At 36.7% G+C, this 16067-nt stretch overlaps 5 protein-coding genes across 5 annotated transcripts; all 5 read left to right on the top strand.

Moving 5' to 3' along the window:
- Window positions 1-1056: 1056 nt before the first annotated feature.
- On the top strand, window positions 1057-2098 carry LOC145209401 (uncharacterized). Its single transcript, XM_080079680.1, has 3 exons — window positions 1057-1321; window positions 1514-1767; window positions 1850-2098. The coding sequence occupies exons 1-3, from the start codon at window positions 1060-1062 to the stop codon at window positions 2039-2041; spliced, it is 708 nt and encodes a 235-aa protein (XP_079935806.1). The 5' UTR covers window positions 1057-1059; the 3' UTR covers window positions 2042-2098.
- Window positions 2099-2164: 66 nt separating this feature from the next.
- LOC145209402 (uncharacterized) lies at window positions 2165-4005 on the top strand. The gene is made up of 3 exons (XM_080079681.1): window positions 2165-3446; window positions 3532-3631; window positions 3689-4005. The coding sequence occupies exons 1-3, from the start codon at window positions 3149-3151 to the stop codon at window positions 3822-3824; spliced, it is 534 nt and encodes a 177-aa protein (XP_079935807.1). The 5' UTR covers window positions 2165-3148; the 3' UTR covers window positions 3825-4005.
- Window positions 4006-4143: 138 nt separating this feature from the next.
- On the top strand, window positions 4144-11878 carry LOC145239487 (receptor-type tyrosine-protein phosphatase epsilon-like). The gene is made up of 25 exons (XM_080102849.1): window positions 4144-4284; window positions 4801-4904; window positions 5934-6038; window positions 6154-6312; window positions 6546-6656; window positions 6714-6828; window positions 6893-7004; window positions 7125-7207; window positions 7259-7320; window positions 7387-7429; window positions 7531-7664; window positions 7928-8024; window positions 8361-8428; window positions 8497-8631; window positions 8824-8955; window positions 9014-9150; window positions 9212-9347; window positions 9423-9523; window positions 9582-9652; window positions 9716-9765; window positions 10082-10207; window positions 10265-10384; window positions 10586-10731; window positions 10795-10930; window positions 11013-11878. The coding sequence occupies exons 1-25, from the start codon at window positions 4194-4196 to the stop codon at window positions 11085-11087; spliced, it is 2649 nt and encodes an 882-aa protein (XP_079958975.1). The 5' UTR covers window positions 4144-4193; the 3' UTR covers window positions 11088-11878.
- A 1458-nt stretch (window positions 11879-13336) lies between these two features.
- Window positions 13337-13899, top strand: LOC145209472 (uncharacterized). The gene is made up of 2 exons (XM_080079755.1): window positions 13337-13489; window positions 13639-13899. Exons 1-2 carry the CDS (start codon window positions 13348-13350, stop codon window positions 13884-13886), a joined length of 390 nt encoding a protein of 129 aa, XP_079935881.1. The 5' UTR covers window positions 13337-13347; the 3' UTR covers window positions 13887-13899.
- Window positions 13900-14354: 455 nt separating this feature from the next.
- On the top strand, window positions 14355-16057 carry LOC145239398 (uncharacterized). The gene is made up of 5 exons (XM_080102741.1): window positions 14355-14446; window positions 14762-14869; window positions 14947-15123; window positions 15355-15468; window positions 15950-16057. Exons 1-5 carry the CDS (start codon window positions 14414-14416, stop codon window positions 16055-16057), a joined length of 540 nt encoding a protein of 179 aa, XP_079958867.1. The 5' UTR covers window positions 14355-14413.
- The last annotated feature ends 10 nt before the right edge of the window (window positions 16058-16067 follow it).

The following is a 16067-nucleotide window of genomic DNA, read 5'->3' as shown; positions in this document are numbered from 1 at the left end:
TTGAGGGATTTTTATGAGATGAAATTCCATATTGTACCGGATTAGAGACACATTTGAATTTGTTAACGTCAAGGATAAACTATGGGTTAGATGTTGCAGGTGTATACAAAGTCTAAATAAGTGTGCCATGATCACCGAATTCCATGGGAGCTTCAAGGGTGATCCCAGAAAGGAATTTATGTTCATCTTGTATGATCAATTGTCAAACTGGCGTTCCTCCACTACGAATTTGACCTATGCATTAGTTTTAGATTTGTTTGACATGTAGGTCAAAATGTGAACGAGACTAATGCAGTAGTTTTGCGATTTTTGTATTCTGTTTGGTGAAAATTAAACTGATTATAATAATCGATTATTTATTGTTAAACGGAACCTATGGAATTCTGTACGAAAGAGCTTTTACCTACCAACAATTGAAAAAGGCAGGTTTTCCGACAAATTTCAAGCCTCTTGCAACTTACAATAAAATTCAGGCTCTTTCAAACACTTTTTGGAAAGTCAGCCTGGTCAGTTGTAAAATTATTATGTGAAACACTGTCGCCGTCGTCAGGCAAGTCAACTAGTCAAGTAGTAAAACGTTTAGTCAATCCAGCGCATCTGTTTATTTGTTATGTACTACGTGATGTGTTCACGAACCCTCTCTTATCTGTGTTAGTTGATCGAGGACAATATTTATTTAAGCGCAAAGTAATCTCAAAAACATGTTTTTGAATCAGGACATCTTCCATTGGACTGTGTTAAACACTGATTAGAAATCATTAAACATGTAGCGTAAATCGTCTGAACTCGAGCTTGTAACTGTGCGTTTCGCGGGGGTGCAGTTCAAACACATTTCATTTTACATAAGCTATTGCTGCCAGGCATAATATCAAGTTTGTAGAGCTCTTCTGGCAAATGTAATTTTATTCCGACGTTTCGACGTGACCCTGATGAAGACGACCTGTATAGGATGTCGAAACGTCAGAACAAAAATTACATTTGCCAGAAGAGCTCGTAAAACTTGACATTTCATTTTAGTCCTGATTTGTTCCTAAAAAAATTTATATTTTAAAGGTAACCATGGGATTACATTTTAAAATGCTACTATCGTATTGCCTGTTAATTTCAACCAGTCTGGTAGTAGTCAAAGGACAGAATGATGGAAATTACATGTTCTGCCGATCAGTGCAAAGCATTTTTAACCGACAAAGTGGAAACGCGGGCGGTAGTCCAGTGAGGCCCCAAGGCCCACCTGGAAAACAGGGACCGGTTGGACCTCCAGGACAAGCTAATCGACCTGACTGGAGTGAAATAGATCGTCGAATTGAATCGATCGTTCAAGGTAGTTGTCTTATTATAGCGACCAATCTCTATAACAGTGGTTCTCAACCAGCCCCCCCCCCCCCAAAAAAAAAGGAGCCGGTGCCGATAGATCAAAAACATCTCAATTAGTCTAAAGTTCAAAGCCGACCTTAAAGCTGGGCCATCATGTTTTTAATTATATTACACACACTAAACTTCACCCTACTTTAAGCCAAGCTCAATTGTTCTGGAATCGTCTACAATGGTTATTGCTACCACCTGCCGCTAATTGTTGCTTCCTATAATGCGGGTGGAAGCAAGCAAGCAGCAGCTGATCTCTGCAGTTACCAGGGCGGAACGCTGGTTGACATCGAAAACCAAGAAATGTATGAAGTACTGTACACATACATTCAAAAAACATGGAATGTCTATCTTGACAAACTCTCCAACAATGTCGTTGAAGTCTGGCTCGGGTCAACTTATCAGGTGAAGCTATTTACATAACCTTCTCTTCAATTTTGAATAACAACAAGCTTCCAACCGGCAAATAATATGAGTTCTTGTGTAGAATGGGCAATTACAAAGTCTTAACGGCGGACCAGTGTACGAAGAGTGGGCCAATGGATTTCCTGGGTCTCGTGGGGAAAATGTTGGATGGACGGTTGCCACAAAACCGAATGTCCCAATCACTCTCACTGGAATGTGGAACTTTGATACATTTGTCGGGGGCGTTCCCCTTTGTCGCTACGATGTTATGTAGCTGTTAACGTTGCAGAAATGCTGTGGCTCTTAAAATCAAATAATTTTGATGCTGTAATGTATTGATGTGTCCAAGCATATATCTGATGGTGTTTATAATTTTGTTTTGTTTGAACGAGTTTTCTACATATCTGTAAACAACTAATTCCAGTGGCGGCCACAAACATGCGAACAAAACAACAACAAAAGAAGTAGTCTGCTTGTAATCATTGATGTCAAAAACATTACAAAAATGAGTTATTTTGTTGCAAACGACGACAGATAGTTTTTCTTTTTGATTTGCATCCAAACAAACAACAATGTTTTGATCACTCCAATAAATTTTAACTGTAAAAACTAGTGATGCACCGAACCCGCCTAAAAAGGTTCGGGCCGAAACCGAATATTCGGCCATGAGGCCGAATAATTTCGGCCGAATCAGGCCGAACCTAAAATCCCCGTTTTTTGGATGGTTTCAACTGAACCTTGTGTTGTTGATGCGAGTGAACTCAATTTTGACAGACTAAAATCACTTTCACACTGGGTAAACTTTGCTAAACATCTAATATTTTGCAGACAACGTGGCTGGTATTTCATAGATACAACAAATAGTTAATTATTGATGTTTCGTATGGGCGTAAATGAAATTTAAGGCCTTAATTCCATGCAACAAAAAAGTTCGGTTTCGGCCGAATTTTCAAAAAAGTTCGGGCCGAAACCGAAACATTGGAAAACAGCGGATTCGGCCGAAATGTTTCGGCCAACCGAAACTTCGGTGCATCACTACTAAAAACTAATGTTATTGCAACTTGTCACCGCCAAGTTCTAATGTTGTTTTACAATAAATAAAGGTGGGCACTATGAGTGAGGTTGAAAAATTCTAGTACGTGACTGAGCAACTCCACTGAATCACAGTTATTTATGTCTCAACCTCAATGAATAAAAGTCACCATACCCGTTTGTGCCATGTCTTTGAATGTGCATGACGCACCACACAATATTGTTGCGTCGTCCAATGACGCAAGACGACCGAAACACTGCTAGCATGCCCGACGCCTTTGTAGTATTTCCTTGTTATGAACATACAGTTTTGAGACTTAGAGTTTCTTTACAGTAAGTTGGAGGTGTGATGGAAATATTTGTGCTATTGTTGTTAATGTTATTATTTTACGGAGCTAATACTCAAGGTAAGGATAAAAACGAACAGGGTTTTGCAGGGTTCACACTTAATCAATTGCTTGTTTCACCAGAAACTTGCAATTCCATCTTTAATGTAGGAAATCAAGTATTTCAGTTGTCGAGTGAAGTTGTCGATGGAAACACAGTAAAATTAAGATGTGCTGGAAAAGGTGGCCAAATTGCCAACATTTCCAATCCGGCCGTTCATGAAAAACTCATTAGCACTGCGAATAAAATGTATTTGGGAGGTTAGTGTAAACGCTTGAATAATTGAATCAGGTCGTTTTGTCGCCCTTAACAAGGAAGGAGTAAATTGCTTTTGTTTATTTGTAGATGTACAGAAAGTATGGGTATCAAACATTGGTGGAGCAAAACTGGGATATTTTACCACGCAACCCCAGGAATTTACAAAAGTTATTCATTTGTATAAAACGTACGCAAATAGCTGTTAAATTACGACATATATCATATCATGTTACCATTGTTACAGAAGTGGCACGGGATTGAACCAGGTAAGATTTTGCAAAACACAAGCCCACTTAAAAAATAAAAGATGGTGGATAACATCAAAAACAAATTGCAATGATGAATCAGGTGAGTTGTACCACGTTATGAAAACCGCCTAATTTTGCAACAAGGAAATTCTGCACCAGGTTGGATTCAGGGATTTGTTTTGTATGGCGGAAGCGGTATAGATGTTACAAAATTTAAGGAAGTTTTTAATTACCGAGCAAACGATAGTTCTTCGAAGTTGAAAAACAAAGACAACAATTCGACGCCGTACCATAGAAGATGGGAATCTTTGTTCTTACCTGGCAAGTTCAAGAGTAGAAAAGATCTTGGCGTTATGGCGAATACAGCTCATAATTGTTTTGTTGAAAATCTTTAGTAATTAATTTAAAAAATCTAAAATGAAAATTATTGTTTTTTTTTCTTCAGTTTTTAGAGTTTTTGTGGAAACTTATCAAGCAATACAACCTGATTCAGCGCATTACATGCAAAGCGCATTGCAATATGAACAAGCTTGGGTAGATACTACAAAGCAGTGTACTGGTGTATATGGGTATTATGCTTGTCAGTTAGAATGTAAGTTACAAAGAACCATGATATTAAAGATGATACTTACCTACGCTGTGATACAGTGGTCTTAAACCCTTTTTTGCGAATCGTCCCCCTTGACTCTGAATCAAAATCGCCCCCTATGAAATTATTATTTTGCACAAAAGGTCTTGAGCAGAGGTAGGCAATTAGATTCACTTATCAAAACGAAAGCTTCCGTTTATAGTCAAAACCTATGGTAATTGAAAATTTCTAATACATAGCAGTTTGGTAAGCGCTGACATAGGAGGCGTGAAAGTGAAAACAGTCTTCTGCCTGGTGTTTGTTTGCAAGACTAATAATAATATAATCGATGGTTGCAAGTTATAATTAGCTAATTTGTTTTACGTATCCTCAGTTCTTATATATTGTTTACTTAATTAGTAGTTATCTAAAAACAACTTACTGCAGACAGTGCACACCGTTTTCTCCATATAAGTGCAGCTCGTAACACTTATAACCCAACTTTGAGCGTTATTTTAATAAATTTACTTGCTTTTATAGTTACAGTTAACGCCCGCCCTTCTACTTGCAACCCTGACACCATTCGAGTAAACTGGACAACCAACTATATTCCGTTAAAACAACAGAGCAACACTCCAGTGCAGGTAAATTAAGGTACCTGAAGGTATATAGGCCCGGAAGGTAATAATTAAGGCCCACTGCTCATATTGTCTTATGTGCCAGAAAAAAAGCTGTCGTTTTGATGTAATTTTAAAATATATATGTACTTAAAATGATTTACAAAGTTTTGGACCTGAAAGTTATGTGTAATTATTATCATGACCAATCCAAATTAAGAAGTGTTTATTTTCAACTTTTTATTATTTTTTGTTAAAATTGGTAACAAAAATGGAAAGGTTGTGTTGTCAAAATGAAAACTTATTAAGATATATTAGTAATGGGGTCATTTTACTTTAATTATTGGAGCATTATCCGATCTGGAAAAAATAATTACTTCAAATGAATTTTATTACGGTTTTGTTTGTCAGCCATTGCTTGCAATAAGGCCCAACGATAATTTGTCATTTTCTCAAGTGTCTTTTATACTAAAGGCGACTGATATGCAAAAAATTTGCTTTTTTTGCTTTCTTAGGGAGATAAAAGTCCGAATAAGATGTTTGTAGAAGTAATGTTTCATTTAGTATTTTTGGTTACCAAATGTCAAGGGGTCGTTTATTCTTTTCATTAGTACCTTCAGATTAACAGTTATATGTCTTAGTTAACAGTATATATGTAATATGAGTTAATAACGTTGCTTGTTGAACTTTTATTTGACCGAAGCAAAGTATAAATGAGTCTGATTGGTTTCTAGACTATTTTTAAAAACATGAAAATGTAGGGCTTAATTAACAGCATAGGTATGTATTAAGGCCCAAGTTTTAACTTTTTTTAAACTGTTATCCTACAAAAACAAAACTTGCAAACGCCCTCAAAATCTAATGGATGTTTAATATCAACCTCTGCAATAATCATGCCGAATTTGGCCTGGAACGGTTAAATGGTTTTTCAGTTATACACAATAGTTTTTTAATGGGCCTTGTTAGCTGCAGGTACCTTAGTTGTCACAAAATCTTACATTTTAATCTATGAAACTACTTTTTCTGCTTTTTACATATCAGTTGCTTTACTTACAGTTGAAAGCTGTCTCAACCAATCACTCGACTGTAACAAATGCAATATTTGAGACGGGTTCAACTTCAATCGGAGGATTACAATACAACACAATGTACAGAATTGAGGTATACCACATACTTTCAGAAATTTATCAACGTGCAGTTATTTTAACATATTTTTTACAGAACCTTATGGTTTGTCACATGCAATATATTTTTAATTGTTATTTGTTTACGACAGCTCACGACGAGAGTTGCAGTATGCGAAACAGTTGTTGCCCAAACGACAGTGAAAACCTCTTCGCCTGTATCAGTGGTTGGTGCTAATATAACAAAACAAACACCATGTGCTGTTTACATTCCATCATCAAATAATCGTAAAGGAGTCAACGGTTACCAGGTATGTCCTCGTATACATTTAAAGATGTTTTCAGATTTGATACATTCGCAATGAATTTTATTATTCGCAATGAATATTAATTGTTCTAAGCAAAACGAACCATGTGTGTACTGCGATAATTGTATTTGAAAGATCACAGAATGCATTTTTTCAAGGACAAATTTGATTCAAGGAAATTGTGTGATTTAAGAACTGGTTAGAGATGGGCAATACAAAATTGTTTATATTTTTAGGTACGATTCAATCGTATTCGTGAAAATGTTACTATAGCAACCCAAAATGTTTCAAGTGGACACACAGTACTTAATCTGACTGAACTTGTACCCTACACCTACACACTTCAGGTAAAAATATAAAATTTTAATTACGGTTTTTGTAACTAAATCTGCATTTGGCTTCAGTTGTACGTGATCCATTGCAAACGTACTATCGGTCCTGTTGAAGTTGGTTTTTGTGTTGTACGCGTTCCAACAACAGTTCAAACTATAACAACAAATCAAACTAAAAGAGAAACTGGTAACTGAATAATTTCTAGCGCTTTCGGTCCTGAAAACGCTAACAATATTTTGTAATAAATCAGAATTAATATCGCAAGAAAACGAGGGAGCACCAATCGGAATAATTGCAGGTGCTGTTGGAGGTGTCATTGTACTTATTCTTTTGCTGGTCTTGGTAATTATCGTTTGGAAAAGGTAATTTTCTTTAAATTTTGAAAAGCAAACTTATGCTACTTTATTTAGCCTTATATTTAAAAATCTATGTAACTGTAACACATAACCACTAAAATTATAGAATTACTAAACGTGTTTTAGGCGCAAAAGGGACAAAACTAGTTCCGGGGGAGCCACTTTTCAAACAAATGGTATGGAAATAGTTGTTGCTGTTGCAGTGCTAAGTGACATATATTTAAGATTTAAATAGTCTAACACTTGTTTGTTTTGCTAAGATTCGGAAAATGCTGAAGGTCGTGTGACAGTGACAACTGCAAGCACAGCAGTGGCATCAAATGTAAAGTTATATCTTCGCTTGAAGTTATACCTGCGTGTGATGTTTATGATATGTATGTTTGTTTAGAACCGAGATTCTTCAAATGGAATACTCGAGCAAAACGAATCAGGTAGGACAATAAAATGAAAGATTTTAGAAAAAAAAGAGTTAACATAACGATTTTAGCAAAAATAATTGACACATTATTATTGCTCTGTTTTGTTTATTTAGAGGCAGTGAAATATGGTAATGTGTCTCCCTACCAAAATATCGGAAACAGTTCTTCAACGTCAAAGAAAAACCTTGAACGGATTTACTTCAAAAAGTGCGCCAATAACTATGCTGCATTTCGTCAAGAATTTGAGGTAACACTGGAAACAATTTTTTATAACATTTGCAATCTGTCTAAAAATCGAAACCGTATCGATGTGTTTATTCTTGATTTTTTCACTTCAAAAATTACAGGTAAGGTATTTCCCTTTTTTACCAAACATATACACAGAAATACTTTATTGAAGCAACGTTAGAATAGTTCGCCAGTTGCTTGTATGTATGCGTAAACTTAAACACTTCCGGGCACGCTTGGTTTGTTGTGTTTGTGTATTTAACTTTTCTTGGAACGTTCCAGAAACTCGCGAAACACGGAACAGATGCAAGCAAAGTTAACGCGGTGGCCAAACTCGAAACAAACGCTGCAAGGAACAGATACAAAAATATATTTCCGTGTAAGTCAGGTTACAAACAACCCGCAATGCATGCAAATCACAGAAAAGGAAAAGGGGGTTGCTGTAGTGTTTGGTTAATTGAAAATTATTTTCTTCTACAAAACATTTTTTCATGTTGAATTGAAACGTTTGCACATAACACGGAGCTATAAACAGCTTAACTTGGAACAAATTTAGCTATCGCTGAAAGATCACATGAAATTTCTTTATCACTAAACTATTAAATTTAAAATTATTTGACAATTATTATTGCTTTGTTATACGGGCAAAACTTACAATTACTTGTATTAACAAGCTCTTAACAAACAAAAGATCTATTTTTGTTGTTGTTTCTAGATGATCATGCTAGAGTTGTGCTGCAAACTGCACCTGAAAATGACTACATCAACGCCTCTTTTCTTGATGTGAGTAATCAATGGATTAACTTTAAGCACAGGCTAGTTTTTAATTATAACCTAAACTTTCCTAACAGGGCTTTGATCAGCCAAACAAATTTATAGCCACACAAGGACCAAGAAATTGCACCTTGGATGACTTTTGGCTGATGATTTGGGAACAAAACACATCGATCATCGTTATGCTTACAGGATTAAAGGAAAAGGAAAAGGTATAGACACACATATAATTTTCGTAACTCAGTTGCTACACGTTTTGTACAATGATCATAAGTATGTTAAATAAACATAGTAAAGACTGTTTGTTTACGTATTTTTTCTTCCGGAAAACGCTTCATTAAAATACAACCTAAAGCCAAAAGAGCTTTGTTCTACCCATATTTGTCAAGTTGTGTTCTGTTTAGAAAAAGTGCGAGAAATACTGGCCAAACCATGGGGAAGCTGAACAACACGGTAATCTCACGTTGCGCACCACAGAAGAAAACAAACTAAGTGGCATCATTCAGCGAAAATTCATCCTAACAGACAAGAAAAAGGTTTGTATTTGCTCACATGTTAGCCTACAGTTTTCCACGAACTTGGCTTATCTAGAAGGAACGCATTGTAGTTCAGCTGCAGTACATATCTTGGCCAGACCACGGAATCCCGGTAACAACGTCCACAATGATATACTTGCGTGAAATGGTGGAGAAAATTCACGATAGAATTCATCCGATTGTCGTTCATTGCAGGTTTGTTGAAACCTTTTAATTTGTTTTGGACACTTAGTTATTGTACCGCTTTCACTTCCAGTGCTGGGGTTGGTCGCACTGGAACTTTCATTGCAATGGACGTTCTTTTTGATCAACTTGATGCCAATAGGGAAGTTAATGTTCCAAATACGGTTCTAGCAATGAGAAGGAATAGAACTGATATGGTTCAATCGTGGGTTAGTAAAATCAAACATATATTTGTTAAGTAAAGGGTGCAATCAAATTCAAAGCCAAATTTATTTTGCTCTCAGGAACAGTTTGTCTTCATTCACAAACTTATTGTCGAACATATATCACTCCCTAACAGCGACAGATCGGCTGCGGAATTGCAAAGCTTTAATACTGATCAACTGTAAGTAGCTATATACGACATTAACTTGCTTTTTAAATAAAACTGGCGTTGTGGTTAGGAATAAAATAGCAAAAGAAGAGCACAAGCAGCTGGCTTCTTGGCAGTACAGCAGCGACGCAAGTAACAAAGGTAGACAATTAATATTGAATTCGACGCGTTCGTTAAAGGGCTTACTAATGTTACCTGTTGCAGGTAAAACAGGAAGCAGTGGGGAAACGATGGCAACCAGTTCGTATATTCAGGTTAGTAGAACTGTTAATAAACGAATTGTTTTGTATGTTTTTAAGGAAAAAATTATGGTTACACTTTATGGTTACACTCGAAACCAATCGCCATTCATTACAATGCCTTACTAATGGCCCACGACTTACCAAGCAACTTGTGCACCCAGCTATATAAGTGGTGTACGTATCTTTGTCGAAAGTAGCTTGTCTAAGTTTAGATGAGATCTTTACATACGCTATTGTTTTTTGTGTGAACAATCGCTTGATGCTCAAAGTTTCTCTGTAAACTTTCGTTTGATGCTCGTCAATCAAAATTTCCGCCGTTTTATTTTAGGATCTTGGTTGTTCAAAGAGTTTCATTTCTGCATCTTACCAACCTGGCGTTAATGATGAAGAGTTTTGGATGATTGTATTGAACAAAAATCTATCAGTCATCGTTTCACTAGGAAGTAACCAAAGGGTAAACAAACTCTTTAGAAGCGCAATTTCCTATTAGTTGTTTGGTGTTTACGTACAGGTTGCAAGAGATGGCGAAGTTATACAGTATGGAGAGATACAAGTGGCCTCGGGAAAATCAAAAAGCTACAACGGTTATCAAGTTGTACCAGTGACAGTTTCATCCAAATTAAAACATTTGGTACGTGAACAGTACATTATCAAACTACCCCAAACACAAATAGATCTCTGGCCCTCGCAAGGCATGCCAACTTTTTGGCGTGCTTACAATAATAGTATCGAAAATCAAGAGATTACTGGAATTTGCAATTTCTATTATTGCATAACAAGTATTTTTGAACACTTATTGTTACATTTTGCTATTAAATCCATTCGTCAACAGGGTGTTTCAAACTTGATTATGATACAAGTAACCGGGTGGATGAAGGATGAGTTGCCACCCAGCGATTCCACTATGATAGAAATAATAAACTTGACTTTGGCAACAAACCCTTCACGACAAGAAGGCAGTATACTAGCGTGCTGCAGGTAAATACTATGAAGTCAAAACAAAGTTCATTTTATCCAAATCTAAAAACCAACTTCTTGCAGCAACGGATGTACCCGGACAGGAACCTTCATTGCACTTGTAAATATTCTTGAACGCTTGAAGACTGAGAACAGAGTGGATGTGTTCAGAACAGTGAAGGACTTGAGGGATATGAGACCAAAAATGGTGGACAATGAGGTATGTTAGCAAATAATCATATTAAGTATACAACATGAAAACTGAGAGTCAAATAATTACAGAATAATGTGTCGTTTTGCAGAACTTGTACAAGTATTGTTATCGTGTCGTTTTGGGCTATCTTTCTTCATTCGACTTATACGCGAACTACCGATAAGGATGTGGCAGAAAATCCCAAACGTGGTCTGACTGTGTTACTCTATTTTCGCTGTGTGCGTTGTTTTGTGGTGAAAGTTTGATTTATCTATATATGCTATTGGAAAATTAAACAACGAACATTTATTAGTAAGCTCATGATTTTCTGCAACGTGCAAGTTTTGTTTACGCGGTTACGCCACATTCGATATGACGCAAAACACATTTTCTCGACCGGTTGGTTTACCATAGCCCGACCAGATCTGTCAATGTACTCTCTTTCCGTCCTTGCATCAATGTGAAACTCTCGTGATATAACGTTATCTTACGATGGCATGGCTACAAACTATTTGCCCTTGAATCAGACACTGTAACCTTTACTTTTTGCGATTTATCACGTTTTGGCATTGTGTCTCCGTTTCCGTCTTCATGAATATTTCTTTGCTTCATCGATATATTTTTTATGAGAATTATTGTTTTAAAGCAGATTTTTGATGATGATGTTTTTAATGCACAGAATGGCACGTTTTGTACAAGTAATTTGTTGAAACGTACATGGTTCCCTGGTATGTGCAAGTTTCGTTCGTGTGACGTCATTATGACACAGCACACGATGGTTTACGCCTTGTAGCGCGAAGCCTGTAATGAAAAATTACGAACAAACTAAAATTAAGAACTTTGTACGCCAGTAGAGTGTTTACTTTTGATTGAAGTACAATGAAGGAGTGAACAGAAATTTAGCTACAGAAGTCAACATGCAATTTATATTCAGATGCACATTTCTGTTTTTGGCATGTTTTTGTCGACGAGTTGTTTTAGGTGAGTATAAATGTCAGATTTTTATCAAGCTAAACGTAAGTTTCCTTAAAGAGGATATCCTAAAGTTTTGCGAGTCGTTACTATGACTCGGGATGTTAAAAACAGTCGGATTTTTAAACCGTGTTCTTTGCGGAACGCCATTTTTAAGTTTTAATTGCTTTTGAGTGCCAGTCTTTGCTACGACATCTACTGCCGATCAAAATAAACACTACGAAAACTCATTATAAACGTTGTTAAGAAAATATTGTTTTACTTGGTTTCGCGTAAAACTGAAGGAATTAAAAGATGATGATAATGTTGATTTTTTTGCAGCCCAAACAATGGCTTCTGGCTGTAGTCGAGGAATCACTTCAATCGGGAACAGGCTTTTTGTTCTATCAGATTTCATGAGCGATGCTTTAACAGCTGAAAAGAAATGCTCCAATATGAACGGCAGTTTAGCATTCTTGGATAACCGTTCAATTACTCAGGCAGTCGTGCGTGCCAGCAATTTGAAATACGCCCAAGGTAAATTATACTAGGATTTGACAATGTCACTTTTTTAAGCATTAGCAAGACTTGGCCGATTTTAAACTTTCTTTCAGTGTTTTAATAAGAATTAATGAAATGTCGCTGCCGTTTAGAAAACAGTGGCGTTTATATTAAAATTGGTGCGCAAACATGCCATAGTTCTTTTTAGTGTAGATGTGGCGCGCTTTGTTTTGTGGTAACTGCAGAATGATATGTTTGGCCTAAATATTCTGCGAATCGGGGCGAAACCAACCACGATGGATCTATGACAAATTTCGCTGAAATGTTTAATTCTTTTAGGCGAATGTTCTTTATCGTTTTGAAGGGGCTCTGTGCATCATTGATTGTTAACACTTTTGACAAGTATGACTAAAAACATATTTTCATGCAGAAATTCAAACTGTTTACGTATATCACAATTCGAAGGGAAGCTACCGTTTTTCTCGTCTGTCTCACGTTTCGCAGTGGAGCAGAGTAACTAACTCGTCGGATATTGCCTCTTTCAAACTTTTCAAAACGTAAACCTTTTTTGCTTAGATGTTGGTGACACAAGTTTTATAATTCTTTTACTGTTTTTAAGTGATGCAAAATTGTATTTCTGTAAGAACTAAATTATTTTTTTAGCCAATCAAGAGTATAGGGATAGGAAGTAGGTTTTCAACAAAATTGACATGAGAAACTAAGTTTTAAAGTTAGTTTCATTGAATTTGTTAATGATGCCTAATCAGCTCTGGACTGCTGTTGCAATCTGATATCTTATTTTGAACGCAGATGGGCGAAAGGTCGAATTCGGATCTCATTTTGTCATGAAAAATATGAGAAATTTGCAATTTTTGTCGGCACAAGTTGCGATTTTGGTGCGTATTGCAGTGTTCTAAAATTGATAGCACGTATTGTAGTAAAATTCATACAACACCAATTGCCATCTTCAAGGTTGGAAACAAGATTTCAGTATGTACGGGGCAACACAGGAGAACAAATACGTCGAGAAACTTTATGTCGTACCTCAAAAAGACTATTCAACACGACTTTACAGGAAAGCTGTAAACGAGACATTTGTAAAGGACGCTCTTGTTCTGCCATTTCTAACTCCAGGTAATAGAACCAAACATTGTTAACCAACTTAATATAACAATTAGGCAAAATCTTTTTTTTAAATATGACACATATGTAAATTCAAGTTTTTTTTACAAAATGTCCGGTTGCCCAGTAAGCCCATGTTTTATAAAACTTTTATTTCACAGTGGTCAACGTCATATTCGGAGCAAGGTACAATGTACAAACAAAGAATTGGCGCTGGAGTAACACATCTCGTGCTTATTTGGCGATACCGGCCAAGCAGAACGGCTGCCAGCAAGCAGTGCTTCACTATGGGAGCACATGGAAAATGGAAAGCATCCCTTGCAATGGCAAATTAGCTTACTACGTTTGTCAACTGCAATGTAAGTCATTCTTCCCTAAACGTTGCCTTGTCACAAACCAACTAAAGTGAAAATATTTCAAGAGTTTTTGGTAAATTTAGAGTATAGCGCAATCATGCGAAATATGACGGATTTTTAACGGACAACATAAAGCAGGGGTGGGCAACCTGCGGCCAATTGTTTAAAGTTGTGCGGCCCGCAGAGACACTTTTTGGTTTCAAATGTACTGGCAAAGGAGTCCAATTGTTATATTTTCTGAGCAGATTAGTGCGCCCGGTGCTATTTTTCTGCGACCAGACAATATGCTGCTAGAATCAAATGCGAATTTTACTTGTAGTAAGGCATTTTTAGTATGCAACGAAGTAAAATCACCTTGTGTTATATAAAGGTGGGGCCCGCGATCTAATTTTGGCAATTGCATTTGGCCCCACAGTGACAAAGGTTGCCCACCCCTGACATAAAGGAACCAGCCTTTTTAAAAGTGAACCATGCTGTAAAGACCACAAAAACTTTCAAATCTTATCTGTCCCCAGTCACAATTAATGCAACGTCGACAAAATGTAACCCGGAAACTGTTCTAATCAAATGGAACCACTTCATGTTTCCAGGAAACAAGAGCTCCAGGGTTGAGGTAAAGTTAACTTTCGATTACATCTCGTCCCACTACTAGGTTTATACACAGGCGATTTTATACAACGTTCATCATCTTCTCTACGAAAATCGAGCAATGGGTCTGCAATTTTTATGATTGTTACAGTTTATGCATTACCCAATATCAACAATGTCAGAAACGAGTTTACATGCATATAATACGTACATAGTTCCATTCTGCCGGGTATTTTTCTTAGACCAAATTTGCCGAATTTGTTTATAAGCTTGAACCTTTCGAGACAAGTTTGGTGTAACATGAGTTGCAATGTAAACAAATTTAACTTTTCTGTCACAGATCAGAGCTGCGGAAGATACGACTTCGTACGGGGCCTTTACTCAACCTTACAACAATTTTCGTGCAGGTTTGGCAAGTTTGTCACCAGGAAAACAATACAATATAACGGTAGGCCTACGCGGCGCGTGTCTATTGCAAAACAAATTGTTTACAAAATTAGTATCAGTACAAAAAATATTTTTCAGGCAATTTTGCGTTTGGACGCTTGTACTGAAATACGATCAAACACTATACCCGGGAAAACAATCAAGCGAAAAAGGCCGCCTCCATTTGTTTTGGCTAAAGTATCCAAAATCGGAAATTGTTCACTTGAGATTCTTAATCACGACGAGATGCAGCTTGCTTCGGTTTTCCATTTCAGGGTAATAAAACTCAGAATGAAGTAAATGCAGTTTGTCTGAAATTTAACTACAGAAAAAGATAGATTATTTTACTGTTTGACTCCCATGAAACAAAAAAAAGACAACTGTTGAAATGTGACACAGCCGCTGCATGTAGCCTAATGTTTAGAACATTTAAATTAGGTACAATAAGTCAAGGGCATAACACGACATTTTATGTCTAATCTTGTCAACTAACTTTTGACTTTCTAGATTTACGGCATTTCACAAGGGAATGGAACAAATGACTCAATGGTGATGCCTTACATTCCACATCATTTAATTAAATTGACGATACAAGGGAACAAGTTTGACAGACCATTTGAGGTAAATCTTAAAATGCAGTTTAACCCCTGGTCATTTCGAGCGGTTGGTAGAATTCTCTCCTACAAAGCAGTTACACCCTGTGTATTTACCCTTCCCAATATTTTTCATTCTTCTGTTACGAAAGAAAGAGGCACGTCTACTTTTCACCGAATATGATTTGGGCCTACATACCGAAGTGCAGGATAATATTGCCATTTTGCGCAATGCAAAAATGTGTACCGACCATTGACTGCCAGAAGCTCTGGCTGGTCTTTCCAGCTATGGCACAGTTGCTTCGTAATTTCACTTTGGTGCTAGAACGTGCGTGCGCCAAAGGCCTGAATTGCCACCTACGCAAAAATCTTCCCACTTTATATTTCGTATTATAAAAGCGGCGACTCTATTTTATTAATACGTTTTGTGCGGCAAGTGCTCAATAACTACAGTTTTTAATTTTTGTTAATTCAACAAACATAGCCCATTTGTACTTTACATTTTATAGATATCCGCAATTACCATGTGTGGTAAAGAAAGTAATGCACGTTTGATGCAAGGAAGTTGTGGCATCAACATTTCGGGAAGCAAAAACGTTACTGGTAAAACTTTCTAAATATTTTTTA

This window comes from Phallusia mammillata, chromosome 1, assembly GCF_965637545.1.
Source record: "Phallusia mammillata chromosome 1, kaPhaMamm4.hap1.1, whole genome shotgun sequence".
Classification (NCBI taxonomy): Eukaryota; Metazoa; Chordata; class Ascidiacea; order Phlebobranchia; family Ascidiidae; genus Phallusia; species Phallusia mammillata.
This window is presented reverse-complemented; position numbering and strand designations above follow the sequence as displayed.

What these genes read in the sequence shown, in the direction of transcription:
- LOC145209401 (XM_080079680.1), top strand. Translation starts at nt 1,060, where the DNA reads ATGGGATTACATTTTAAAATGCTACTATCGTATTGCCTGTTAATTTCA. An exon ending in AATTGAATCGATCGTTCAAG is followed by an intron (nt 1,322 to 1,513) that starts GTAGTTGTCTTA and finishes CCCTACTTTAAG; the next exon opens with CCAAGCTCAATTGTTCTGGA. An exon ending in GGCTCGGGTCAACTTATCAG is followed by an intron (nt 1,768 to 1,849) that starts GTGAAGCTATTT and finishes GTTCTTGTGTAG; the next exon opens with AATGGGCAATTACAAAGTCT.
- LOC145209402 (XM_080079681.1), top strand. Translation starts at nt 3,149, where the DNA reads ATGGAAATATTTGTGCTATTGTTGTTAATGTTATTATTTTACGGAGCT. An exon ending in GAATAAAATGTATTTGGGAG is followed by an intron (nt 3,447 to 3,531) that starts GTTAGTGTAAAC and finishes GTTTATTTGTAG; the next exon opens with ATGTACAGAAAGTATGGGTA. An exon ending in GTTATTCATTTGTATAAAAC is followed by an intron (nt 3,632 to 3,688) that starts GTACGCAAATAG and finishes CCATTGTTACAG; the next exon opens with AAGTGGCACGGGATTGAACC.
- LOC145239487 (XM_080102849.1), top strand. Translation starts at nt 4,194, where the DNA reads ATGCAAAGCGCATTGCAATATGAACAAGCTTGGGTAGATACTACAAAG. An exon ending in ACACAATGTACAGAATTGAG is followed by an intron (nt 6,039 to 6,153) that starts GTATACCACATA and finishes TGTTTACGACAG; the next exon opens with CTCACGACGAGAGTTGCAGT. An exon ending in CACTAGGAAGTAACCAAAGG is followed by an intron (nt 10,208 to 10,264) that starts GTAAACAAACTC and finishes GTTTACGTACAG; the next exon opens with GTTGCAAGAGATGGCGAAGT.
- LOC145209472 (XM_080079755.1), top strand. Translation starts at nt 13,348, where the DNA reads ATGTACGGGGCAACACAGGAGAACAAATACGTCGAGAAACTTTATGTC. An exon ending in TCTGCCATTTCTAACTCCAG is followed by an intron (nt 13,490 to 13,638) that starts GTAATAGAACCA and finishes TTTATTTCACAG; the next exon opens with TGGTCAACGTCATATTCGGA.
- LOC145239398 (XM_080102741.1), top strand. Translation starts at nt 14,414, where the DNA reads ATGTTTCCAGGAAACAAGAGCTCCAGGGTTGAG. An exon ending in ACAAGAGCTCCAGGGTTGAG is followed by an intron (nt 14,447 to 14,761) that starts GTAAAGTTAACT and finishes TTTCTGTCACAG; the next exon opens with ATCAGAGCTGCGGAAGATAC. An exon ending in AGTTTGACAGACCATTTGAG is followed by an intron (nt 15,469 to 15,949) that starts GTAAATCTTAAA and finishes TACATTTTATAG; the next exon opens with ATATCCGCAATTACCATGTG.